Source organism: Psittacula echo, assembly GCF_963264785.1.
Source record: "Psittacula echo genome assembly, chromosome: 5".
Taxonomy (NCBI): Eukaryota; Metazoa; Chordata; class Aves; order Psittaciformes; family Psittacidae; genus Psittacula; species Psittacula echo.
Window position 1 is genome coordinate 1355027 of NC_137739.1, and position 27234 is coordinate 1382260.

Sequence of the window (27234 nt, forward strand, 5' to 3'; positions counted from 1 at the left end):
TATGACTGACACAATCAAAACGCCCATATTCAGCACAAACAATACAACTATAGGAGGTCCAAAGGACAAGAACATTACAACTTACTTGAAAGAAATTCCAAGAGGGGGATTGCCATGTTGGCTGTAGCAGAAATGTGGGTTAATTTGACTATTAAGACAGGAAGTGCCTTTATGATGATGTCAGGCATCTCCACACTACAGACAGAGAGTGCCACAACGCACTGGTTTGCGCAGCGGTAAATGAGACCGTGTTCCAGGCAATACACTATTTCACGCTAGAAGAGTAAAAGAGAAAGAAAAGCCATGATATAGGGAAAGAGAAAACCTCTGAGTTACCATCTCCTGGCTTCAGACAGCATTTCAGTATGGCTTGCCATGTATCATACCGCAAGGCCTGTATGGTGCACATGAATTCAAATCCAAAATGCACTGACGCAGAACCCTACATAATGCTGCATATATTCCAGGCTAAAATCTTAAGATGAGACTTTAATCAAGTGAGTATTTTAGAAATTAAATATTTCAGTTTCTGATTAAACAGAATTTTTATGTTTAGCAGGGTCTTCCAGCAGATGGTGAAGTCACCCAGCAACCTGCAAGAGGGTGTTACCTTGCACTTAAGTCTCCTAATCAGCATGTATGAGAAAATGCTCTATTATACATGATTTTGCCCTGTCCCCCCTCGCTCTCTTACTTCCCCCATACCTGTTTAGCTTTGTCCAGATAATTATGGTAAGATATTAATGCTGTCAGTACTGGAACAACAGCCAGATGCAAATCTGTGCGAGAAAAGCCTTCTGGGGTACCGTGGAGCCTGTCAGTAGTCTTTTTGTCTGTGAGCTGACAGATCATACAGTAAGTTAGAATGCCTCACACTAAATACACACTCTAAAAGACAACAGATAGGCACCGCCTATAAGCTCCCTTTTTTCATGTCTACATATGTACAAAGAGAAAAGAACACTCATTATTACCTACTTCTGTACCTAAAGCAGCCCTCACAAAAAGGGAAGGTGAGTGAGGATTGACAAACAGCATGTTAATCTTCAAAGTATTAGACTGAAAGGGAAAAACAAACCAAAACCCCAATCAACTCTAACCAACTCTCAAGCAAATGAAGGATCTGGTGACTGTACATCAGTAGGGTGCATGGCATTACCATGTAGCTCAGTGCAGAGGCCAGAAGGTCTATGTTACAAGGAGAGGTTAAAAATAGCACTTTATAACGGAGGGATTCAGGTAGTTTGTTGAGGACCAACTTCAACACCTTCCAGTCTGTCTCCTGGAAAGAAAGAAATTAAGGTGGAAAATTTTGGTATAATTTCAGTTCAGTTTGAAAGCCAGACCAATCCTCTGCCATTTCTTAGGCAGATGTATGTCTTGTCATGACAGCTATATAAAAAGAGGTGGCATTCAGCTGTCAAGATACTTCCTGTCTGTCATCCAGCTCTAGGTGTAATATTGGCACCACAAACTGGAAGTCAACTTGTATCCAGATCTGCCTGAGCTCAAAAAGACAGAGCCAGAATTCAGTTCTCCCAACCATTAGCGCAAGTTAACTTCCAGAGCAAGACAACCTCAGCACACAACTAAGGCCAATACAACACTAATGAACAATTTATATTTACAGTTTATAAGTAACTGAAATACTTATCAGTCCTCAAAATACTTCGAAAACTTGCAGTAGGAAGGTTTTAGTTTCAAATGTCCCTTCAGAAACACAAAAAATGGTAACACACATTTTTTTGCCCTTGTCTGCTCTGAAGCAGAGTGCCATGAAAGCTTTGCTTAGTTTCTGAAGAGCTGGATTGGTGCTCCCACTGCTGGTGGTAAAGCTACATGATTACACACAGATTCTGCCCAAGGAGGATTTACATATTGCTTTTCAGATACTCTGGGATAGAATTCTGGTTTAAATGGACACAGTTCACATGAATTATGATATTAAAAGTGGACATACTTGTTTCAAACACTGCAGAAGGACACCAAAGACCATGGAGTATGGCAGATGCCCGATACGAATGGTGGTGTTTTGGGAAGGCACACTGGGACTTCCGGAAGGTGGAGAGAGTGTACCAGTAGGCTTCTTCTCAGAAGTCCTCTTCTCTGCTTCTCTACAACATGGAAAAGGAGAACGAAACATGTAAAATGCATGTAATGTAAAATCAAGATTGGAACAGCCTATTATTCATGTGACCTACAGTGCTACCCTATTTGGTAGCCAGTTTAATGACCAAACAACATAAACTGCATTTTCAATTAAAAACCACAGGACTGACAGTAGACAGCCAGCAATGAGTCGGCTTGGTCAGGTTAAGGATTTTTCCACCCAGACCCATAGCAAATTCAGAAAGATCTCTTTTGGGGCATGTTACCCAAAGCATTTCAGACCAAGCTATAACATTAAAACCAGACAGATTCATTGAAGCAAACCTCAATGTGAAAACTGGTTTGAGGAGGGAAATTGCAAACATTTTGGTGAAGTTTTGTGAGCAGGAACAGAAATTTCACATCTCGTTGAGAGCTCTGTAGGTAACTGATTTGTAAGAATAATTCACTGATGAGTTATTGAGACAATGCTAGGCTTTAACTATAGATTGTGTACAGGCTGATACATCAGGATTGGGAAGAATTAGAAAAACTGTGGATTGTAGATGGACCATTAAGCTCGGGCAAAAGTATCAAATAGTTTGCAAAACAGCTTTTGTTTAACGCAATGAGAAACCTACACAAAATCACATAGACAGTAAGGGCTGAACCTCACTGCCCCATCCTTGTTGGAAAGACCAAGGCGGTGGAGGGAGTCAGCTCGAAGCATCAGCAGGAAATCAAATACCTGTAACAGAGAAGACATTGGAATCACTCAAACCCCAAGCCAATGGAATACTCTCCCACCTTCCCATGTGATACTTTTGCAAGTACAAAGAGGTTTCTAATAGATGTGTGGCTAGTTCTGTAGGAGGCATCACTTCTTGTGTTACAGCACATATACATACTTCTATTAGCCAAGAAACATTTCATTCTACTTCTGGCAAGCTCTAGAGCACACACTCCCACCTGCCTTCCACAAATTGCAGCAAGAACATGCAGCTCTTGACCTGAAAGCACAAGTTACCTCTCATACCTGCAATCTGATGCTGCTAGCAACAGCAAGGCTGTATGCATATATATAGTGGCGCTGGACATGGTGGATCAGCATCTCATACACCCGCATTGCGTGGCTGGAGGGTAAGCTGTAGAGTTTAGTCTAGAGAGGAGCAGAAACACAAATCAAAAGGCAGGCTCACGCTTCTATTCAGAAATGTTCCCTGCCTGTGGCAGAGGAACTGGAACTAGATGGTGTTTAAGGTCCTGTCTAAATCTAACCATTCTATTCTATAAAAGTATATTTGCACTAAGAATTCAAGAAAAACACAGCAAAAACTTGCTCCTGAAAGCAAGATGAACAGATAGCTCCACGCAGAACCTCTGCAAAGGCTCCAGAGCAATGCTGCCCAGCTCCAGAAGGGCACTGGCTGGGACAACAAGCTCTTCACAACTGCTTAACCGTATCTCAGAACACGCTACCCAAACACAAGGCATCTATTCAAGGTTATGACCCACTCCCTTTCTAGTAGTTTATGAACACATCTGCCCTCCACACATAGAAATGTGCTCACAGTCATTGTACAAGGGAAATTAAGCAAACGAAACATTTAGCAAACAGTGATACAGTACCCAAAAGCACAAGGAATGACCAAAACAAGAGTTAAAATATTATGTGGGTGAAACAAGAGACAAAATATTTAACAGTGAGAAAGCTGTTATCTAAAAAGCTAAGTCCAGCAGAAGACTGTTCTGAAGAAGACATGTTTAATGCTCTGCAGCATTTACCTGAAGAATTATCAGGAGTCCAAGAACTGCTGTCTTGACATCCTCCAAAGAAGCTGAATACGACAGCAAGTCCCTCTCTTCTAGTTCAGAAGGAGATGAGAGAGAATGTGCAGCCACCTTTTAAAAAGAAAAGCAATACATTGTTTAAATCTGTGACAAACCTTTCCTTTATTTCCATCCTGGAAGGTCAGGAAGGACCACAGGAAGTCATTCTTGCTGGAAATTCCGCAAGCCCTTTCGGGTAGCTTAAATGTGCATTGATAAAGCTCTGCACTTCAGACTTGCATCCTCCAAAACCCATCAGTTTTACAATATCCTGCTGAGCCACACAACTGGGAACAGCCACAGGTTAGTCTCCTCAGTCACAGTAAGAGGATGTGTCAAAAGGTGTGGTGATGCTACTGACAACTGGAAAAGCTCTGCCTCACCTTCTCTATGATATCAAGCAAGCTGTTGAAGTGATGTGTGTTGCAGCCTTCAGCCAGGTCTACAAGTAGCTGAGTGGCCAGTTTTCGCACCTGATGGTCTTTATCCTCTGGAATGTGAGCCAGCTGAGAGATCACAACCAAGTTTATCAGCTCTTCCTGCAAGAGGACACACCTTAATAAGCCTTTGCTGTCCGCTGTTCAGTCAGCACGTTCAAGAGACAAATGATTACAAATAAAAACACTGATATCAGGTTTACTCCTCAACTGTTGGGTTCCTTGATTTTTCCTGTCCCCTCCAAATACTAAAGACTTTTGCTGCACTTCAATGCTTTGGTTTTCATCTATCCTACTGACTTGATAGCCCAGGCTCAAACAGATTGTTGAAAGACATTTCTAGGCATAGGGTGTTTTGAGAAAGAGAAGAAACATGCAACAGCATCGTGTTTTCACAAATCTTGAGGGAATCTAAGCAGCACTTCTGCTCCTTCCTGTCCTCTGACACTCTGGGTACATTCAAAGAGCTGAAGACATCCCCAGAGCTGAAAAACATCTTAACATCTCTCTCACACAGCTTCTATCTTAGGTTGCAATTAACTGCAAGCACCAAGACAAATCAATCTGCTCATATCAGGCCATGTCCAGACCTCATCCTTTTACAAAGCTTTCATATAAACTCTGCATCTCTGCCTCACCAAAGCCTTCTCCACCCACTTAGGATCCCACATGTGATCACCAGAAACAGACAAACACACACCTCATAGAACTGCCTGTTAATACTCAGGACAAAGGACAAGACATCCAGAACTTTAATCCGAACAGCACTACGACTTTCGTTCCTAGAATGGGAAGAGCAAATTCAAGATGAAGAAAATAAAGTTGCTGGTATTTAGGGAAGGGGGGAGAGAAGATAAAAGGAAGGTAAAACTAAACTAAGAAACTTCTTAAGAGTTAGCACAATAACCGTTAGAAATCAGCTGAGCCTTCAGTTAACATCTCTACATATGAAATCAGATTCAAGAATTGAACCTGGAATCCCACTTCAACTTTTACTACTTCTGGAGACCTGTAACTGCAATTTTCCCATTCCAGTCCAAGCTAGGAAGCACATGGCAGAATAAGTCCTCTGGTGAGCAAATTTAAAACCACACATATGGCACTAAGGAAGAGTTGCTCTTTGGCAGCATTTCACAGATGAGACTGAAGTCTGTAACTGCTGTATGCCGGTATTTTAGAGCACAACAATACTTTTAGCAGCACCAATTTAAAACCAGATAACTTTAATACTGGATAACCTTATGCAATCCTAATGCTGAACACGAAAGTCTTGTTTGGTGTCAGAACTACAAAGTGCGGTGGAGTGGAACACATAACTGCCTAGAGCTAACTGGAACAGCACCATCCAATGGACATAAAGAGGAAAAAAAAGGAATCATAAATAGCTCAGTGGAAAGTTTTTCTTCTGTTAAACAAAATCCTTTCAGATGCAGTGCCCTGGATCTACTATGATTCTTATCAGCCATTTACTAACACTAGAACTTAGAAAACAAAATTATCTAACATGAAAAGATAGCAAGAAACATTTGAAAGTGGCTTGTACTCACAGAGTCATGATTTCATACCTGAAGAATCTCTCCATTAACATCTGCAGGTTGTGAATCCAGCCGTCTTTGGCAGGATGAATGGACTGAGCTCTGTATGTTATCAAGTTTAATACAGAAGATTCCTTTCACAGAGAGATCAAGAATTTTTTCTTTTAGTGTGTAAGCAAATACAATATATCTATTCCCCAGCCCCCATGCCAAGAATAAGGCTCATATAAGACCTTGCTGTGATTTTCTGGCAGCTTGCTATTTTAGGACTCCCAACTTTCAATGTACTAAGTAACAAAACAGACTCAACTGGCAACAAAGGAAGACAATAATATGCAAGGTCTTACCGGTCTCTGATCAGCACATCTTTCCACCAGCTCAAAAAACCTCTCTTCAGAGCCATGGAATTCATTCTGGTCACAGAGTTCTTCTACTGTAGTCAAAAGATCATGTACAATGGACTTAAGTTCTTGGCTCTCCAGACTCTGAAACAGAGACAAAAGCATTCCTAAAAGACTTCTACCTTACCAGAAAATGCTAGCTTTGAAATGCAAACAGAAAACTCAGTTGAGAAGCACAGAATCGGGCTCAACTTTCACTCAGCTTCGAAGTTCTCTAGAGTGTACAGAGAGGAGATCAATTTGCCAAAATATTTATGGTAAGGTTTTTGGATTGAAAGCACATCAAGACAGGCTCAGCACTCACCTGCAGCTGCTGCAGTAATCGCTCCATGATGTCCAAGAGGATGTCCCACGTTACAGCTTGCAGCTCCTTCCCATACTTCTTTATGAGACGTGTTATGGACAGAACTATCTCATAAGACACAACTGCATTGGGACATGTCATGGCCTGGAACACAAAGCATTTCAGTCAGTTAACAGCTAGGAAGCAGTGATCAGAAACTTTGTACGGGTCCGGATGTATGTCTGAATAAAGTTTCTCCAGCATCCCATCCTACCTTGAGGAACGAAGGCAGCACTGAAGTTGGAGAGTTCTTAAGTGAATTGAGGCGATGAGCACCCCACAGAGCCATCCCAACAAAGAACACAGCTCCTCTCAGCAGCGCTGCATCTGCCATGTAAGCTCTAACGACAGACAGAAGGGAAGTCTTATATTTTAGTCTTGTATTTTAGCATACAAGAGTCAATAAGAATATACACTATCACAACAGGAATTCATGTCTGTTATACAGACAACATACACAGCAATTTACAAACATGAAAAGCAGAGACTCATTTAGTACAGCATTAAACAAAGGAAAACTGAATTCAGAAAAGCCAAAAAACCCAAGCACTTCAGCATCATAACTAGGAAGGGAATTAATTTCTAAGCACCAGAACCTTCAGCTTGTTCTACTGAGGTCAGTGACTCCACATCTATCTTGACAGGACATCTACTGAATTCCTGGGGGTTTGTTAGATACACCTGCTTTACCTGTCTTCCATGATCCTGCACATGTTGTAGATGGCACTGTGTCCCAAATGAGTTCCCAAAAGGTTGCGCATAAGCTGCAAATTCAAAGAGAACATTTAAATACCCAAGTGTTAAAACACTCTTTAGCCTAAATATGCAGCTGACTGCCTGATCACGCCCTGTTAGGGCAAGTTAATGTGTAAACCATGATACCATGCCACAACAGAAGCCTGTCACATCAGCTGAGAGGAAACTATGGGTAAACTCTATAGACGTAACAGGACTTACACTAATAACGTGCTGATCTCTTAACACTTGACACAGGTTTTCTTCTGCTCTTAAGACCAAACTGAAATTTATGGCAGATGTGCACAGGCACATCCAACACTTTGTCTACAAGGCCAAAACAGTGAACTCATTAAAAACCAAGACTACAAGGAAGTTCTGACCTTCCAGCACGGCTCACAGAGCTCCTTCACATTGATGGTACGGCACAAAGTGATGATAAATACTGGCAGGTTCTCTGATGGCAGGCAATTATAGCAAACAACTGCATCCAGGACTTGCAAGGAAATCTTTGGGAAGGAGAAAAAACAAATGGTTATACACTTCTCTATGAATAAAGGAGGTCAAATGCTAACCTGGCAGACCCAGGAAATCTGGGAGTCAAAAGGGATACAAGTATGTCTTTTGCTTTTGCCTTTAATCATTGCAAGATGGAAAGTAAACCATAAAAAGCTCTGCTGAAAGTTTGATTCACTTAATAAATTTATCAATGCTCTGTTTTAGAGTAAAATGATTACTGGTATATGAGATGCAATGGCTTACAAATACTTCACAGCATTGTATTAGTTCTCTATGAGAATAAACTGCAAGAAGAGTTTGATGGTCTGAATTTGTGAAAGTTACAGTTTCAAAGAATTCTATAGTACTAAAACAGATTCAAATTACTGACCTCTATGTCCACGGATGACGAAGTCTGAATGCACAAAAGGCATATCTTGCTGGTAGGAAAAAAACACCATAATTATAATTGATTGGTTTATATGATTTTAGGTAAATTACAAAGAGCCAAAAGAGACAAGTAAATTGGTATGTTATTTTACTCATCATTCCCCTTACTGTGGCACTGTTGATAACACTTCCAGAGACACCAAACTCCTGTTCAACACTACAGCCTCTTTTCCTAAGTTAAAGTTGCATTTAAATGCAACACAGTATGCCTAGATGAACACAACAGCAGAGATCATTTGTGGGACTAGGCAATGCAACCAGATCCACCTCACGAAATGGGAAAAGCACATGCAGTTAAACTAAAATAGATCTGAACATTGCAACAACTGAGAATCAAAAATTTGTCAGAAATGTTAGGTGTCACCTCAAATTAAACAGATCCAGATGGGATGAAAAAGATTCCACTTATCCATGTATTGATCTGCAGCTTTCTCCTGTAATTTACCAAGAATAAGCAGGTAGAAGCTAAAAAGAGAACACTTACTGCACCATGTCAGCTACGTAGTCTTCCAGATAGCAGCTATTGAACTTCACCAGGTTCACTAAAACCAGAAGGAACTCGGAAGACAAACCCACATCCATCCACTGCAGCACAAAGTCAGCTAAAGAAGGAAAACAAATCATTACAATACACTCTACTCAGAAGTGCTATCTCTACCTTTTTATCAAGTCACTGGATGCCTGTCCCTTGACTTACTCCCACAAAATGAAGGGGGGCAGAGAAAATACTCACCTAACTCTTCTTCTAGGTAGGTGATGTAGCGTCCATTCTCTGTTAGCGCTTTGAACACTTCAAGCCGTTCATGCAAATCTTCATTGGAGGGATAATCCTTAATAACCTTAAAAAAGTGTGCTCTGAGGATCCCTAATCTCTCACCCTTAAAAAAAAAAAGGGGGTAGGGAGACAGAGAACAGTGTCACTAATGGCAAAAGACAATTAAAGCCTTATCACAGTCTGTAACAGTAACCTTCATGCTCGAAACTATTTCATTTTCCTACAGGCTATGAAAGTCTCCTCGAAGTACCTCCAACCTCTACTGGCTACTGACAATGGCTCAGGTCTTCTCAATTTGTTATCTCAGCACTCCGGGCTGGAGGCATTTTGTCCAGCAACACAGAGACAGCATCCAATATACAAAGTATTCCATAGAACAGCAACTGACAGCTCTGCTAGCAGAGCATGAAAAATACTAAGCCCACAAACCAGAATCCATGCCTGTTCTTTCTGTAAGCATCTATCACTGCTTTTTCAGACTACTGAAAACTAGAACTTTGGTCTGATAGTCTTATGTTTGTACAGCACACTGTGAAATCAGAAGAATCTGTAGTATGCTTAACTTGGCCAGACTAAGAAAGTATCTCATAAAGAACTTGTTGCATACTTGACATGCTCAAACACCAAAATCAGCTGTAGCCTAGGACTGATGGGTCTGGGTACAGACCAGATAATTTGCTGAACTTAACCCAAAGCATTTCTTCTTTTTCAAGAGCATTGCCCCAAACCTGTGAGGTGGATGAAGTTTTGCTATGAGGTCAAATCACAGCTGAAATTAAAACACTTCCTCTGCCCATTTATGAGGCACAAGCAGCATAAGAAAAAAGGAAAGTTGTAGAAAAGAGCCACCCAACATTTCTCAGGTCCATCCTCTGCACAAACCCCAGTGTAAGTGCAGTGTTTCTTCTACAGTTTGTTTGTTTTCACCTGGCCTTGAACAATTGACTTCAGCAGATGAAGAACAGCGTGTCTGGCTTCAGCGGGGCGCTCTGGCTGCAGCATATCAGCTACCACTTTCCATATGGCTTCCACTGCATGCTGAAAGCAAACACAGGACACAGACAGCAGGAGAAAGGTTAGGCTTCTTCTAGGATCTTTACCCAATAGAACAGTTATTAATTATGGCAAGTTACAAACAAGATCTTCAGGGATTTCATGTCTGGAGTTGTCTTTTCTGAGGAACACTCTCACCTGATGAACCACAAGAGACACAAAATCCCATCCTACATGACAACTTGCACCCCTGCAACTGAAGTTCTTCATCCACACGCTTACTTCAGTGTAAGCATTAGTGCAGAACCTCCACCCAAATACAAGATGAGTTCAAAACCAATTTGAAGCTGCTTATTAACAAGACAAAAGGAGCTAGCAAACACCTCTGAACATCGTCTCCCCCGAACCATGCTGAACTAGCCTGAATATCCACAGCACTCAGGAAGCCCATCAGCTATGTCCTCTCTGCTCCACGGCTGATAGGCTGGACAGCACTAATGTCCTTTTACAGGTCTGGACAGCACAAAACAGCTTCTGGGATTATGAGTTTTAAAAGACACTTTAAACTCCAGGAGCCTCTCACAATAGGTTTAGAGCATCATCCTTGCACTATTCACTGACCACTGCTGAAACTTACCTCCTCAATCTTCTTGGTTTTCACCACTTCACAGATCTGGCTGATTGCTCGGATCCTATTGCTCAATCCACATTCTATGCTCAGTTCCTGGAAAGAAATGTAGACATAAGCTAACAGTTTATCTGGCTAAAACACTTATCCATTCCTCAAAGGGGATCAGGAACCACAGAAAAATGAATTACACATTTGTGCAAAATGACCTGACCATCACTCATCACTGGAGTTTTGCAGGAATTTCTCCAAAACCCTTTTTCCATTAGCAAATGATCCATCAAAACCAGACCTTTCACGGAACTGGAGCCAAGCAGCTTTGAACTTCCAAGAGAGAACATCCCCTTTTCCTCAGGAAAGCTGGTAACTCACTGGCTATGGTGCTCACCCAGTTCATGGGAGAAGGGCAGAGAAAGGAGGGACATGAGGTCCAGCTCCCCAGGCTTTAAGGTTTTCATGAACCAGAAACCGTTTCCAGCTCATGCTAACTGCCACCACACAAACTCAGTCTATGGGAAGAGCAACGTATGCAGAGGAAGCACCCTGTGAGCTGACATAAGACACCACCACCCCATCAAACACTTCAAAAGGATCCAAACGCTGCATAACTAAAATACAGTAACTTCAAAGTAGATGAGTTTCACATTCATTTCACTAGAGAATGAATGGAGAGATAAAGGGAAAAAGGCATGATCAGAGAAGGAATGAATGTCAAAACCATACAGGAGAATGAGCAAGCCCTCGCTGAGATCCTCTCAGCGCAGGTAACCCAGGCACTATCCCCACCTTTCCTACGGTCAGTTCTCACACCTTGAGTATTTCCGCAGTGATGACAAACTCTGTTTGCTTGCCCTCCGACAGCTTGGAACTTCCTCGGGATGTTCCCAGCCCCAGGAGATTCTTGAACTTCTCCTTCAGTCCAGAATCCTTGCTCTGAGGCTTTGCCATCGCTGCCAAGGAAGCAGCGCCGGGCCCCTGCAAACACAGAAGAGGGATTCAGTTAAAGGGAATCTTTGAGCAGGAAAACACCAAAACCAGCCGTCACAATGTGGCTTTTACTGACAGCTCTAGTGTTTCAAGCCACTTCAAACAAGGATGAAGCCCAGCGCTGAGATGCTGTAAGTAGCCAGATGTGAGGAATCGTGGAATCATGGAATGGTCTGGGTTGGAAATCACCTTAAAGCTCATCCAGCTCCAACCCCTGCCACTGGCAGGGACCCCTTCCACTGGAGCAGCTTGCTCCAAGCCCCTGTGTCCAACCTGGCCTTGAACACTGCCAGGGATGGGGCAGCCACAGCTTCTCTGGGCACCCTGTGCCAGCGCCTCAGCACCCTCACAGGGAAGAGCTTCTGCCTAAGAGCTCAGCTCAGTCTCCCCTCTGGCAGGTTAAAGCCATTCCCCTTGGCCTGTCCCTACAGGCCCTTGTCCAAAGCCCCTCTCCAAGTTTCCTGGAGCCCCTTTAGGCACTGTAAGGACAACAAATCTGAGCGTTCAAATATCCAAATGCTGCCATGGCAAGGAGAAAGAGGGGAGAAAGAAGCAGCACACCCATTACAGCACATCCACAGCAGCATCCTTCAGGAACCATCTCCCCAGCCAGCCCCAACCCGCTGCCCCTCGGGGACCGCAGAGCCCATCTCAGAGGAGGACACCCGCTCCTCTCATACAGCACAGCCCCAGCACCCCAATCTTGGCAGATATGCCCCACAGATACACCGCAGCGATCACTTGCGCTCCATAGGGCCACACCACAGGCCTTGTCCCTGCATCCTGGGGACACGCCATGGCCCAGCAGCCCCTAATGCAGCCCAGGACACGGCACCACGTCCCCCCATGCCCCCAGACATGTCGGGACATGCCACACTCACCCAGGCCATGTCACAGCCCCTCACGGACACACCACGGGGGACACACCGCAGCCCCCCAGGACACCCAGGCCCCCTTACCAGAGGACACCGGGGCACAGCGCCGGTCGGGGGCAGCCCCGGAGCACGGCAAGGCCCCGCCTCCGGCAAGGCCCCGCCAGGCCCCGGCGCCCCCCGACCTGGACAACGCAGACCACGGGGCCTCCACCCGCTCTCTCCCGACCGGCCCGGCCCTCATTTACTCACTCACCCGCAGACCCCGGCCCGGCCCCACCGCCCACGGCCCGCTCCGCGCCCCGCCCCCGGCGGAAGTCCCGCCCCTTCCGGCCTCCGCTCCCGCCGCGGGGCCCGCCGGGGCCGGTAGTGCCCGGGGCAGCCGCCATGTGCGCGGCCGGGGCCGCGGGTAGTGGCCGGGCTGTGGCCCGGCGGCTCGGCAGGGCCGGGGAGGCGGCCGGAGGTACCGGGAGGGGTGACCGGGGTTGTGCGCGGCCCCGGCCCGGCCTTGGCACGGGGAAGGGGACCCAGGGACACGGGTGCTCGGGATGTGGCCGTCCTGACCCAGAGGACCCAGGGATGCGTCTGGTCCTTAGCAGTCTGTGTGTGGGACCCGTGCCCCGCACAGTGGCGTGTCCCCAGCTTGTCACTGCACTGCCCCTTTCGGCTGGCTCTGGTTGGGGCTGCTGGGTTGGCGCTATGGGGACAGGAGCTGAGCCTTCGTCAGGGCATCCCCTGGGTGGTTGTGGGCACACGGGGTCGATGCTGGGCTCCGGTGGGTGATGAAGGTGCCTTTCCCTTTCCCCATCCCTTGCAGCCACGCAGTCAGGCAGCATCCCGAGGCGCAGCAGCAGGAAGAGGAGGAGCGTCCCCATTGCCTATGAATGTGGTGACGAGCAGGAGGTGTCTGAGCCCCAGAGACCACGCTGGGAGCCCAAGGACTGGCGGCAGCAGCTGGAGCGCATCCGGGAGATGAGGCGGAACAGGGATGCTCCCGTCGATGGGATGGGAGTGCAGAAGTGTTACGACAGCAGCGCTCCTCCGCAGGTAACAGCGCCCTGCTCCGGCAGGCAGGCACGTGGAATACAGCCCTGCAGGTGCCCCTGCATGTGTCCCGCTTTGGATGTCTCCAGAACAGGACAATAAATGCAGGGAGTATTTGGACTCGAGGCTGGGATTGGTCCCACAAGAGGTTAGCACAGAAGTATGTATATGAGAGAAACCATTCATCCTGTTAGAGGAGGAAAATCAGCCACTGCCTCTCCAGTACTGAGTTTGTTGGCTTCCAACAGCCCTTGTGAAATAGCAGTGGGTGTTTGCTGAGCTGTTCTCTGCTCACGTTCAGCCCATGCTGGACATCAGGGACCAAGCAGCAAACGCAGCTGTGAGAGATCCTTGTCCTCTGCTGTAACTGCTGCTGAGAGAGCTGGCAGGCTGAACCCGGAGTGGGAACTGGGGCAGAAACAGGATGATTTGGGGTTTGGGAATGAAAACCTGGAGAGCGTGTTGTAGCAGTGCTGTCTGCTGGGGCAGGCTGGCAGCGCATGAAGGCACGACGCTTCTTATCTCTATAAGAATCCAAGGAAACTATGCAACAAGCTGCCTCTGGAATACAAAGGGAAACCACTATGGAGATAAGAGCAGCACATAAGCATAGGCTGGCTTCCGTCCCTCTTGCAGTTAACAGGATGGATGCAGGTTGAAAGGAAGGGCCGTGCTGGGATGACACAGTGCTTCCCAAGCCTGGAAAACAAAGGCCCCAGAGGACACTTCCCTCCAAGGGGGACTGTTTGCATCAGTACAAAAACCAAAGTGGAGTGAGGCCATGGTGCAGTGCTGGGATGTGGGGCTGTGCATGGAACAGAGCAGTGGGAATGCTGTGCTCCACAGCGACCTGCTGGGCAATGAGGGAGGGGTCTGGAAGGTGCAGCTGCACAGCTTCAGCACATGCAGCACTGTCCTTGTCGCTGGCATCGTGCCTTGGGATTGGATCCCTGGGGGGAACGATTGGCTCTGCCTCTGGATTCAGGCAGTGTCACACGCTCCACAGCAATGTGGATTGGCACCAAGTGCAGCTGTGGGGCCAGGGGGACCACGGTGCATGATACGGAAATAACTTCTCTTCCCTAGGGAAGCAGGGTTGTTGCTTCCAAGAAAAAGTGGATGTTGTAACCCTCAGCACACAGCAGTGCTTCTGGCACAATTCCACACACTCGGAGATTACCCTGCTTCCATCCACTCAGGTTTTTCCTAAGGCATCTGCAGTTTTGGAAGCTTTAGGAGCTGGAGGAAGGATTGTATCCCACGTTATCCTGGGTCAGGCCAGGTTAGTTGCATCCTCTTCTTTCTGATGGGGACATCTGGGGAAAGTCAGTTGAAAAGCAGGAGGTGAATGGTCTGAGCTAAACCCTGTGTGTCAGCACCAGAGGGACTTCGGGGTTTGCGCTTCATCTCCCAGTCTCTTTCATCCCAGTTCTTTAGATTTGGTTTTATAAGGAGCTCACTAGAGCCAGATGCCCAGTTCCTACTGAAGCCTAGTGGGAAAGGGATGGGATTTTCAAAAGCTGCTTAGAATTGCATGAATATTCATTGGATGTTTGTACTTCTACACCCTGTGGGGTCTCCTGAGACTCCCATCATCAGGAAAAGCTTTGGCCCTTTGTGGCTAAGGACTGGTGTCTTTGGATGTGAGATCCCAGCAAACAGTAGCTGCCCTTTTACCCACACTGACTGCTTGGATTGAAGGTGTTTCTTTTCTCCCTTTCTTGTGTAGTAGCATTAGAAGGTGATGGATTATTTCTGTTGCAGCCTCCTGCAAATGGATATGGCTGATCCTGGGTAGTCCATATAATTCACTGGCTTGAAGATGGTGCTGGATGGAAGAACCAAACCCTAGAGGTGGCTGGATCCTTTTGGGGGTCTTGGGGTGTCTCACTGCCTCCTTGTCCCCAGGTCATGCGCTACCAAGTGCTGCTGTCACTGATGCTGTCCAGCCAGACCAAGGACCAGGTGACATGGGCTGCCATGCTGCGCCTCCGGCAGCACGGCCTCACCGTCGACAGCATTTTGCAGATGGATGATGCCACACTTGGACAGATCATTTATCCCGTGGGATTCTGGAGGGTGAGTGCCTATAGGAGAACCTCTCCTCTTCCCTCTGCTCCCATGCGGTTGTCTGAGGTGGCTCAGAGGCCCTGGAGAGGAGCTCAGATGGCTGCAGGATTGTCCTCGTGGCAGGAGATGGTGAAGGAGAAATCAAAGACCTCTGTCTGCCTTCCACAGACTCCAGTGTGTGGCCTCACATGTAACATACATTCAGGAATGCTTTGGTTTCTGAGCCGTTTGCCTCTTCTCCCTGTATTTGAAGGCACAAATACAACTGGATTTTTTTGCTTTTCCCCTTGCTTTTCCAGAACAAGGTGAAGTACATAAAGCAGACGACAGCCATCCTGAAGCAGAAGTACGGCGGAGACATCCCAAGAACTGTGGAGGAGCTGGTGCAGCTGCCAGGAGTTGGGCCCAAGATGGCTTACTTGGCCATGAACATTGCCTGGGACAGCGTGTCTGGGATAGGTAGGTGGGATCATGTTTTTCCCATTCCTTTCCTAAATCCTGCCTCTCCTAAGTCCTCCTGTATTCCCCACACAGAAGGGAAGCATTGCAGCTGGGTAAACTGCCTGCCCCAAGAGTCTGATAACATCGCTTTAGTCATCTGCAGAGTATTAGGGTGGGTGAAGGATGTGACCCTCAACCACGCACGGTGGATGCGTTGCTGTAGGACTTAAGCATGGATCCAGCTACTCTTTTCCCCAAATTTGATAGCAGAAATCCGCAAGGACAGCCATTCCCTCCCTCCTTCAGATGGTGGTGGGCAGTACAAGCATTGCCTAATTGGGTAGGCATCCAAAAAGATGTGCTAGCAGAGTAATGCTTTGATATCTCTTTGGTGTCAAGTCAAAGAGACGTGGAGGGAACGGTGGGATTTGGGGATAGTTGTAGGATAGTCTGAAGCTGTTTGTTAACGGGGTTGCTTCTGTTTGAACAAATCTCATTGGGCTTTCTGTTTGACAAGCTGTTGGAGGACAGAAGCAGGGCTTAGTCAAAATTGCCATTAGAAATCAGTCATTCATGATCGGTTATAGGAAGAAATGAGCTCAGGCAATCCATAGCTAGGGAATTTCTGGTCTGGTTTAGCTCTTGCAGCTGCCTAAGAGGTGACCACAGGTCCATGTGTTTATTTGCCATGTTTATTGTGCACAGAGCATAGAAGAGCACAGAGCTGTACCCCTGGAGCCGTCTGCTGTAGGCGGGAGGAAGATGACCTTTGAAGGTCCCTTCCAACCCAAACTGTTCTCTGATTCTAAGCCTGTGGTGGAGCGAGCCCAGGCCAGACCCAGGGCAGGTTTGCTCCTGTATGATGCTGCTCTGTAGAGTGTGGCTGGCAGCAGAGCTCCCGCAGGAGCCAGCAGATGGGGCTGGATGCTCAGCTGCAGGGTCCCAGCCTGAGGACCTCTGGGGACACATTAATATTCCAAGTGTAGTTGGTGCTTATGGAGGAGCTCTAGGAATGGTGTCACCTGATGAATGCCTGCTGCTGCTGCGAGCACACAGCCCAGGTCTCTTTCCTGCAGCCCCACTGCTGCCCATCAGCTGTACCAAACATGGCTTTAGATTCAGATTGGGGTCTGATGCTTTCTCTCTGCTGTGGAGGAGGGAGGTCAAGAGGGAGCCAAACAGAGCAACTGTTTTCCAAATAATGGTGTGCTCAGTTTTGATTGAGGAGGCAAGACTTTGTCTTCCTGTTTACAGCAATTTCCTGGGTTTTGCCCAATTAGCCATAGAGACAGGTTTATCGCTGCTGATCTAACAATAATATACTTTGCATTCAGGGCTTTTTAGCTCAAAGCACTTTCTAAACATTTGTTTAAGCCTCACAAACCCTCTTGTGTTGGTAGGTATTATGAAATGTGTTTTCCATCTGGGTAAACTAAAGGGCAGAAATTGCAGCTTGTGTAACATCAGCTGAAACACAGGGAGGAAGAGAACCCGGGACAGGCTGCCCTGTGCCTGCTCGATCGGAGCAAGCAAACCTTTGAAGGAAGGTTGGGTCAGATTGAGTGTGTCACTGGTGTGTGGTAGGAGATACCCATCCTACCTTGCTTCTGGCCCTGAGCCTAGGAAGAAAGCAGCACATTTGCTCTGTGAATAAGCCTCCCCTCCTGTTCCACCGGACCCATGAGGAATCCCATGCAGGGCACTGGACCTGGTGTGCTGTGACTGCAGCTTTTGGCTGTGCTCTCTCTGTTCAGGTGTGTCTGCCCCCACCTAAACTCTGGGCTCTCCCTTCCTTAGCTGTGGACACCCACGTGCACAGGATCTCAAACAGGCTGAAGTGGGTGAAGAAAGAGACCAAATACCCTGAGGAGACTCGGGTGGCACTGGAGGACTGGCTGCCCAGGTGAGCCTCCTTCCTCCACCACCACCACCAAGCCTCTCGCTGGCTGCAGGAGCCAGGTCTGCACACAGTCCTGGCTGTAGCCTTTCCAGTGACAGCATTTCAGGTCCCTCCCTCTTTATGGGGTCTGCTCTGCAGTTGTTTCTCCTCTCCCAAAGAGTTGCAGCATCTCAGCTCTGTGATTGTTTCCTGGCTATCAGGCACTACTGCAGCCAGGTACCCGGAAGGCTCGATGCCCAATTCTTACCTTGGCAAGTTTAGCATGACCCAAGCCTGGTGCTTTTCTACACAGGCCCTTGCTGAGTGCAATGGCCAGAGCAGTATCAAAGCAGGGTTGGATTCTGGCCTTCACTGATGCTTCATCTTCAGCATCACATACCAGTTGATGTGGGTACTCTTGCACCTCTGCATCTGTCACATGTCTTAGCACAAGAGAATGACCGCAGGCACTTTGTGTGTCCGTCCTCTGCTCCCCAGCCCAGTTCAAAGGGCTCAGGAAAGGCTGGAAGAGCTGTTCTGAGCAGGAGGCTGGGAGCCGCCTCCAGGCGCCTGGGGAAGCCAAGAGGAACCGGCAGTAGGCGAAAGGGATCCGTTTAAAAGCACGGGCTGTTCTTTAACCCCTCCAAGCAGCTGTATTGGGGCTCATGTTCTTTCCTCTCACTGCAGGGATCTCTGGAGGGAGATAAACTGGCTCCTGGTGGGCTTTGGCCAGCAGACCTGCCTGCCTGTGAATCCGCGCTGCACCGAGTGCCTCAATCAAGACATTTGCCCAGCTGCTAAGAGACGCTGAGGGGTCGTCTGGTCTTTGTAGAGCAACAAAGCTGCTTCAGCTCAGCAACAGCCCGGAGCTGAGCCCTGGCAAAGCTGTGCATTGCACAGGGCTGGCTGTGTGACTGCAGGGAAACAGGAGCCTGCTGCAGCCAGCTCAGCATCACTGGGGAGCGAGCAGCCACTGGCAAGGGCTGAGCTCTCAGAGGAAAAAGGGGCTTTCAGAGTGCAGCAGTCCTGCTCGGTCAGTGCTAAAGGCTCCAGCCCCTCTGAATGCCTGAGCATGCCCCAGCTGTGCTGCAGCAGGAGGAGCTGTAGAGAAGAGCTTTGTCCTGAGGGACTTGCTGCTGCTTGTAAATACACGTGTAATAAAGGTGGCGGGGTGTTTCTACCCATGAGGTTTGCTGGCATCTGTGCAAGGCAGGGCACAGGGAGGAGAGCACAGGGGACCTCAAAGTGTGAGACCAGAGCAACCAGCCCTGCCAGATGAGGGCAGGCAGCATACAACATGCCCAGTCACCTCGTAGCCCAGGCAGCAAGGGGCACTGCGATGGGTAAGGTACAACCAAAGACTTGAGGAGCCAGAATCAGAGGAGGGCATTACCTGGACAAGTGACCTGGGTCCTGGTAGGAGAGTAAGGGCACCAGGAGACAAAGCAGCATCACTCTCAGTTCAACTTTAGTGTAACCCAGGAAGGGTTACAGTGGCCACAGGCTGGTGTGTGCCTCAGAAGCTGACAGGAGGGACACCACCACCGTCGGTGTTTTGTTCTTCAAAGAAAGGGCAGCGCTGACTTCATTGTAGAGCTTCAAAGGAATAATTCCAGCTACTCTTTAAACAGGCGAGGGAGGAAGCAAAGTTTATAATGTGCTAAAGAAGGCTGTAATTCCGCTCTCGAGTTCCCTACCAAACAGATGAGGAGCGAGCAAATAAGTACTTGGTACATGGGAGAACGAAGTTTATTACTGACATTACAGTGTACATTATGGTTTTGCAATGCAGCTGACAGCCTTATACTTTATTGATTTTTTTCCAAGTTAAAGGTACAGGAACTGAATGATTATTACTGAGCTACAAGATGTCAGGAAGACGCTAAGTGCTTTAACCAGGAGCAGTTTCCATGGACTAAGCAGAGATTAAGATTTTAGAATCTTATCAGTACACATTTGCACACCTGATTTCCTTTGATCTGCATTCAAAACTACACGTTCTCTTTTGTCCCCCTCCTCAGCTACAGCGGTGCGGCCTGCTGTGAGAAACGGGCTATTTACAAACAGGTCTTTGCTCTCTGACATGCATCAGAGTGAGACGTGGAGGCTGGTGGAACGGGGAACGTTCTGCCCTGTGCAGACCGGGGCACTGCTAGGGCTTTGGCTATGCAGGCACGGGAAGCAACGTGCATACCCTGGGAAAGGGCTCCTTCAAGAGATCACTGACTTAAAGAAGGAGGTATTTGGGAGGGGGGGCAAAAAGAGCAGGGAATTGTCTTGGAGCACAAGGGAAGAGGTGTCTTAATGGCAGAGTCCTGGAGGGGAGGCAAACCTCTCTGCATCCTGAGCCACCATCCCGCTGCCAGTCTCACCCCGTAGCCAAACGCCTGCACCACTTCTTCTCCCAAGTCACTGTTTCCAACCTGTTCAGCCCATCCAAGCTCCTATAAAAGGTAACTTCCATAAAGAAGAACTCATCTCCTTCACCCCTGAGGCTCTCCTCACTCTCCTGTCAGCCAGCAAACAGCCAAGTGTCCCTGCCCTGCACCAACCCGTTGCTGTGCTGAGCCTGACCCGCTGCCAAGGAGAGCAGTGAATGTTCTAAGGCACCTTTTAGCTCAATACGTGGGCAATGCACACAGAGCCGTTACAATATCCGTAAGACACCAATCAATCCAAAGGCCACGGGCTTGTAATGCAGGGCAAAATCCCAGCCATGTGCTTTTAAATAGTCATCCATGTCCAAGGGATTGCTGCCATTTGCCTTTAGTTTGGGAAAGTGGTTTTGTACTCGACTGTCCCGCTGTGCCCAGTCCCTTCCCACTGCTGCCATGGCATCTGAGATGAAATGTGGGGCAGCAGAGCCTGGGTTGCTGCTGGGGCACAGGAGGGATGGGGCAGCCCCGTCACAACTGGGCCGCTGCTCTGGTAGAACACCTCTGCAACCTGTAAGAGGGTTATAGTTGGGCTTCATCCTCCTCCCTCCCTTACAGCCAAAGGCAAGTAATAAAGAGCTTAAATGGGCTTAATTTGTAATGCTTTAACAATATGTTTTTGAGGTTTTATTACCAAGAGCAGGGTGTTTCCAAAGGAGGCCACAGAAAGCCAAAGCAATTGCCCACTCCCTAACACCACTGCCTGCTTCATATCCAGCCCCACGGAGACCTCAGGCTCACGAGGACACCTTCCTATTGTCAAGACAGACCCAGTTATAGGATGGAGGCATCAAACACCAGCTCCAAATCTGGAGCCCAAATACCAGAAGATGGGACCAGGACCCTGCTCCAGGACCCAGCACCAAGCCCACAGCTACAGCCCCATCCCCACGTTCCTCCCTGGAAACAGATGCTGGCTTGTGCTCACTTCCAAGTCCAAAGAGGTTCTGCAGCATCTTGTGGCTCTTGTCCTCTTGCAGCGCTGCTGGAGCCAGGCAGGCAGCACTGCTCCTCACATCACAGGGCAGAATTGGCCCCGCTCCCTGCCTTCCCCCAGCGCTCAGCACTGCACTGCTGGTGTGAATGGTGAGCCCTGTGGTGTCTGGGGTTTGTGTTTAAATCCCGCCCTCTCCCCTCTGCAGAGCTGTCAGGGATGAAAAAGGGCTTTTCTCACCCGGGCAGATGTCACTGGTGGGGAGGGAGGTTCCTAAACTAACCAGAAACATATGGGACTTCACTTAAAAAACCCAAGAAAACAACAAAACAACCTTTTTCATTTCCAGAGCAAAGCCAGCAAGAGCCATTTACAGCCACTGTCCGTGTTCCCATCGCGTGAGCAGAGAATGGGGTGCTGGGGAGGGCTGCCAGGTATACCCCAGCCTGCAGGTCCCCACCGCGATGGGGGTATGAGGCCGTACAGCATCGCACAAGGGCACGGAGCATCCCATGGGGCTCAGCCTGGGACACCCACAAACCAAACACACCCCCCAAATACAACTAGAAAAGGGTAACAGAAGCCTAAATGATGCAGGTAATAAAGAGTTAAACTCTTCCAGTCCTTTCTCATAGGAACAGGGGATGGCGGGCAGCCAGAGCAAGCAAGAAGAGGAGCTTTGGTCACATTTGTCTTATGAGAATCGCTGGTGAGTAACAACAATAATAATAACAATAACAATAATAATAAAAAATACAAAATAAAAGGACTTTAAAATACGCCTTGTAAAAGCAACCAGTGAAGAGCAGAGCACAAAGCATCTCACGTGGACACTGAAGGACAGGGCGTAGGCACCTCAGAACGTCCAGGCTGGGGCAGGATTGAGGTGGACGGTGGCCACCAGCAAGGCTCAGAAGTTGCTGAATATCTCCCTCTTCTTGTTCCAGTCCATCTGCGGAGCTCTCTTCTTCACCCGCTTGGCCCTCACCTTCTCCTTGGCCTCGGCAGCCGTTGGGCTCAGGGACAAGCCGCTCTCCTCAAACGGGTCTTTCTTCTCTATGTCTCCATCCTGCATGGAGAAGGGAGCAAAGATGTCAGCATCCCACCACCACCACCACAGCATGGCCGCGGTGTTCTGCAGCGTTTCAGCCCACATGCCCCAGGAGAGGTGTTTCTGCAGCACAGACCATGAGCAAACACTCGGGGTGGGTTATTTTGGAGCAGGTCAAAGTCCCTCCTCCATGCTGTGCCTGTGGTTTCAGTGGCGGCAGCAGCATCCGTGTGGCCATGGAGTTAATTATGACATTGTACCTTGTGGGTTGTTTTCTTTCCCCCACCTGAAGAATGCGTGGAAGTGGAAAAGTAGGAACATAGAAGCTGCTGCCAGGGGGAAAAGGAGCTGCTCCGCTTGTCTGCTGGGATAATGTCAGCAGCAGGAGAAAACAGGGAAACATGGAAACATGGAATGGTTTGGGTTGGAAGGGACCTTAAAGCTCATCCAGTTCCAACCCCTGCCACGGGCAGGGACACCTTCCACTGGAGCAGCTTGCTCCAAGCCCCTGTGTCCAACCTGGCCTTGAACACTGCCAGGGATGGGGCAGCCACAGCTTCTCTGGGCACCCTGTGCCAGCGCCTCAGCACCCTCCCAGGGAAGAGCTTCTGCCTAAGAGCTCATCTCAGTCTCCCCTCTGGCAGGTTAAAGCCATTCCCCTTGGCCTGTCCCTACAGGCCCTTGTCCCAAGGCCCTCTCCAGGTTTCCTGCAGCCCCTTTAGGCACTGGAGCTGCTCTAAGGTCTCCCCTTCAGGAGCCTTCTCTTCTCCAGGCTGCCCCAGCCCAGCTCTCTCAGCCTGGCTCCAGAGCAGAGCTGCTCCAGTCCTCGCAGCATCTCCATGGCCTCCTCTGGCCTCGCTCCAGCAGCTCCACGTCCCTCTTGTGCTGTTGCCCCAGAGCTGGACACAGGATGCAGGGGGGGTCTGTGCTCAGGCACACACTGCCTTCTGTGTGAAGGAAGCATCTATACCTGCCTACACTCACTGCCGCCTGAGCTCCAATGTAACGATTGCACAAACCCTGCTGATAACCATGGGCAGATCTTCCACCAGCACTGCAAGATAATGGCTCTGGCTTAATGAATGCAAAGTGAATGGGGTGGTGGCTTCAATGAGCACACCAGGCTAAGAGCCACAGGTAAAGCCCCACCAGCCCCAGCACCTCTGGTTCTTAGAGCAGAGGGGACACAGCCACCTCTGAAACACCCCATGGGAGGATCTGCCGCTCTCAGGCACCGGGACACAGCCCGGTTTCCCAAAGGCAGCAGCCACTGGATCAGGACATGTGTTATTTAATGCTCAGGGACACAGGGAGATGCCAGACTGCAGGCGCTCGGCCATGGCTGGGCACAGCTGGCCTTCGAGGCTCCACCGGAGAAACAGCCCCAGTCCTGCAGTCACCAAATCCACGCTCCTCCCATCTCGAGCAGCTCTTTATACACTGATAAACTCCCTGTGCTCCAAGCTAACAGCTCCTTGCCTTGCTCCCTGTTTCATTTCAGCCTGCCTTGCTCCTGGTAGCAGCACTTGAACCTCACAGCTCCATCCTCTTGCCCTCCTGGCTTCCAGCTTCACCTCCAGCCCTATAGCTTGTCAGTGTAATTACACTTAAGATTCAAAACCCCTGTAGACATCCCTTCATCTGGCCTTGACCAGCCACCTGAAGGGGTGATGGATCCATCCCAGCAATGCAGACACCCCCATACTGGAACCAGTGCTGTGACAGCTCATGGCTCCATTGCGTGCACATCTACAGTGCAAGGGATGAAGGAAACCTGGGTTTTGTTGCTAGGTGGATGTAAATGTACCCAAGTCTGAGAGATAGAACTGAAAATGCATTGCAAGGCTCTGTTACACCACAAGGCAGGTACGTACAGTGGTAGGTACAAAGGAGGGGGAATATTTGGGGGTTTTACCTCTGATTCCTTCCCAGGACTCTGAAGGTCACTGTGAGATGAAGATGTGGATCCTCCATTCAGCTAATGGGAAGCACAGTGTTAGCGCAGTGTGCACAGGGACAGAAATGGGGAAAAAATACAAAACCTCAGCAGAAAAATCACAGAATCATGAAGGGACCTTAAAGCTCCTCCAGCTCCAACCCCTGCCATGGGCAGGGACCCCTTCCACTGGAGCAGCTTGCTCCAAGCCCCTGTGTCCAACCTGGCCTTGAACACTGCCAGGGATGGGGCAGCCACAGCTGGAGCAAACCTGCTCCATCCTGGTGGGGATGGACATCCCAGCCACTCCTCCAGGGGCAGGACCTGAGCCCTAGGACTGAAATGGGGCTGAAACCAGCCTTGTTCAATGCCTAAATTCAAGCTGCAGCAAGGAGCAGTTAAAAGCAGGCAGCAGCAGTAAAGCTGAGCTAAACGAGCCTTGGGGACATCACGAGCATCCCTTTCAGCTCTGCAGGCTGGCAAGTCACCCCGACAGGCCTGTATGTCATAGGTGGGAGCAGAGGAAAGCCGGCATGCTGAGAGCCTGGCCTCTCAGCCCCGATCCCTCTGGATCGCTCCAACACGTTCCCCTGAACAGAGCTAACCCAGGATGCTGCCCAGGCATCAGGGCACCCTGCAGCAGGCAAGTACTCACCTGAGTCTGTGCAGATCCATTTGTCATGGGCTGAGGCACCACACCTATGGACCACATCAGGAAAACACACAGTAAATACACTCAGGTGGGATTGCTGGTCCCAGATCCCAGGCAGGAAGCCCTCAGCATCACCCACCCATCGGCCATCCCCAGCCTGCCTTCCCCTGCCCACCCCAAGCTCTAGCAGCTCCCTGCACCTCATCTCTTGACTTGTGCCCTTGTCAGCTTGAGGTCAAAGCAGTGCAAAGACTGCAGTTACTATTTCCCCTATCCCTGCAAACACCAGCATTTACCAGGACACTTCCCCATCACCGCATGTACTGTCACAGGTTCTTGATCCATGAGGAATGCATCGAGATGGCCACGAGAGCTGCAGGGGCCCCAGCACCCACCCGCACCCACTGTGCATCCGTGACCCTGGCTGCATCCCCACCACAGGGAACAAGGGTTCCTTTCTCCCCGGTGCCACCAGACAGCTCCTGCCCCAGCTCCTCCTCGAACCGATGCGCAGCATCTGACACCGCTCTCGCCCTGCGCTCCCCAGCATCCTCTGACCCATTTCTTTGGACAAATCCCCCCATTGAGCATCCAGGAGCTGGAGCACAGAGCAGATAAGGAACAGCTCTGTTGGGAAACAAGAGCCGGGGGCAGGACGGGCTGGGGAGCTGCAGCACAACGGGCTGGGGAGCGGACAGGCAGCTTTCCCTGCCAGGTTTCAACAGCAAGGAAAACATTTGATGCAAGAGCCACCCCTGTGATTGCTGTGGCGTGAAAACCTCCCTCTGGTGCTTCTCGATGCGCACTCAGGCTCCTTCAGCAGAGCAATGGGGCTTTATTGCACTCTCCCTCCTGAGATCCCCAGCTCAGCAGCAGAAAACGAAGGGGATGGAGGAGCTGCCATCGGGGAGATGCCCCAGCCCCATGCGAGCATCCCGCATCTCATCCCTCACCAAGCACGCGGCTCCCCCCCCAGTGCCACCGCGCTCAGCCTCAGCCACGTTATGGCAGCAAGTTCCCGGGTTAATCATTCACCCTGCACAAACACCCAGCTGGGTTTGGGCTCCATTAGGAAGCGTTCTCACCACTTACAAATAGCTGGGTGGTGCTCAGGAAACAACCAGGGGATGAAGCAGAAGGGAAACGCTTCTGGAATCCCACCCAGGACACAGTGAGTCACGGGAATGGCGTAGGATCATGCAGGGAAAGCAAGCGCTCAGGGCTCACCTTTGGTGTGTTCCTCCGTGGGGGTCACCCCCAGCTTCTTGAAGTAATCGTCTGTCTCGGGGTCCACCACCAGGAGCCTGGCTTCATTCTCCCTGGACTTGATGTGGGACACGACCTCCGAGTGCCGCAGCCCCTCCACGTTTATGCCATTCACCTGCAAAGCAACAGCATCAGAACTCACGCCTGTGCCCCCTCCTCGCTGGACCCCCAGCAGGCTCCAAGCCCGTAAGGAATGGGGTTTTCCTTCTTTAATTCCCACTGGGATGATAGGAAGGCTACAGGCATTCTCCTTCCCTTTCCTGCCATGGCCTCCTACCACCCTGACCTGTCTGGTCCCCTGTTAGAGCATCCTTTGCGTTACCACACACTTCTGCCTGCATCCCAAACACATCCATTGGGAATCACAGAACCCAGGCTCCACCATCACCTCACCCACCCAGGTCCTGCCAAAACGCTCTGGCTGCCCTCCTCAGTGATCCCAAGCCAGCCTTCACCTTGGATGTGCCCTGGGTATCTCAGGCTGCCTGCGGGGTGCAGCCATGCGCAGCAGTGTGTCCTGCTCCCCATCCCTGCCCATCATCCACCCCTCCGCCATGGAAAGCCGTGCATTTCCCATGTCCCCATGCCTGCTGCACGGATTCATTTCTCCCTTCCCTGCGTGCGAGCCGGGACCTGGCAGGGAACGTGATCCCTGCTCCAATTGTTCCCCGCAGCGAGGGCACAATTGTGATTTGGAGGCATTGTGCACGGTGGGGAATGAATCGCCCTTTGTCCCGCAGGGGAAGGTCTCTGCACCGCCCAGCCCCTCGCGGCTGGACCTGATTCACTGTGAGAAACTCCTGTTCCATGCTCCAGCTCCTCTCCAGCAAAGCCAAACCCGTCCTTCACCCATCCGAAGGCGCCTGCTCGCAGGACAGCAGAGCCATGAGCTAATTCAGCTTGGGCAGAGAGTGCTGGTGGTGCACCAGGAATGGGGTAACCTCCTCTTAAACA

General features: G+C 49.5%; 3 protein-coding genes across 5 annotated transcripts in view; 1 reads left to right on the top strand and 2 right to left on the bottom strand.

The window, feature by feature from the left end:
* TSC2 (TSC complex subunit 2) overlaps positions 1–12881 on the bottom strand; it is a 31201-nt gene extending 18320 nt beyond the window's left edge. The window contains exons 1-22 of one of the 2 annotated variants that reach the window (XM_080617194.1): positions 12829–12881; positions 11524–11688; positions 10723–10809; positions 10020–10130; positions 9051–9195; positions 8802–8919; positions 8259–8307; positions 7753–7878; positions 7325–7398; positions 6849–6975; positions 6596–6739; positions 6238–6375; positions 5921–6024; positions 5056–5137; positions 4302–4457; positions 3874–3990; positions 3125–3247; positions 2730–2836; positions 1961–2114; positions 1160–1282; positions 706–840; positions 86–275 (exon numbers count right to left, since the gene is read on the bottom strand). In XM_080617194.1, coding sequence (XP_080473320.1) covers positions 86–275; positions 706–840; positions 1160–1282; positions 1961–2114; positions 2730–2836; positions 3125–3247; positions 3874–3990; positions 4302–4457; positions 5056–5137; positions 5921–6024; positions 6238–6375; positions 6596–6739; positions 6849–6975; positions 7325–7398; positions 7753–7878; positions 8259–8307; positions 8802–8919; positions 9051–9195; positions 10020–10130; positions 10723–10809; positions 11524–11661 — 2548 coding nt within the window. In that variant the 5' untranslated portion in view covers positions 11662–11688; positions 12829–12881. Of the gene's footprint in view, positions 1–85; positions 276–705; positions 841–1159; positions 1283–1960; positions 2115–2729; positions 2837–3124; positions 3248–3873; positions 3991–4301; positions 4458–5055; positions 5138–5920; positions 6025–6237; positions 6376–6595; positions 6740–6848; positions 6976–7324; positions 7399–7752; positions 7879–8258; positions 8308–8801; positions 8920–9050; positions 9196–10019; positions 10131–10722; positions 10810–11523; positions 11689–12581; positions 12650–12828 lie in introns of those variants that run through there. The other variant, XM_080617193.1, reaches the window with a different exon arrangement.
* A 61-nt stretch (positions 12882–12942) lies between these two features.
* Positions 12943–19186, top strand: NTHL1 (nth like DNA glycosylase 1). The gene is made up of 6 exons (XM_080619866.1): positions 12943–13035; positions 13390–13619; positions 15525–15695; positions 15986–16145; positions 17925–18030; positions 18694–19186. The coding sequence occupies exons 1-6, from the start codon at positions 12960–12962 to the stop codon at positions 18815–18817; spliced, it is 867 nt and encodes a 288-aa protein (XP_080475992.1). The 5' UTR covers positions 12943–12959; the 3' UTR covers positions 18818–19186.
* Positions 19187–19730: 544 nt separating this feature from the next.
* Positions 19731–27234, bottom strand: part of NHERF2 (NHERF family PDZ scaffold protein 2) — a 32393-nt gene continuing 24889 nt past the window's right edge. The window contains exons 4-7 of one of the 2 annotated variants that reach the window (XM_080618546.1): positions 26242–26395; positions 25018–25061; positions 24342–24404; positions 19731–22444 (exon numbers count right to left, since the gene is read on the bottom strand). In XM_080618546.1, the coding sequence (XP_080474672.1) occupies positions 22286–22444; positions 24342–24404; positions 25018–25061; positions 26242–26395 (420 nt within the window). In that variant the 3' untranslated portion in view covers positions 19731–22285. The remainder of the gene's footprint in view (positions 22445–24341; positions 24405–25017; positions 25062–26241; positions 26396–27234) is intronic. The other variant, XM_080618547.1, reaches the window with a different exon arrangement.

What these genes read in the sequence shown, in the direction of transcription:
- NTHL1 (XM_080619866.1), top strand. Translation starts at nt 12,960, where the DNA reads ATGTGCGCGGCCGGGGCCGCGGGTAGTGGCCGGGCTGTGGCCCGGCGG. An exon ending in GGCCGGGGAGGCGGCCGGAG is followed by an intron (nt 13,036 to 13,389) that starts GTACCGGGAGGG and finishes CATCCCTTGCAG; the next exon opens with CCACGCAGTCAGGCAGCATC. An exon ending in GGACAGCGTGTCTGGGATAG is followed by an intron (nt 16,146 to 17,924) that starts GTAGGTGGGATC and finishes TCCCTTCCTTAG; the next exon opens with CTGTGGACACCCACGTGCAC.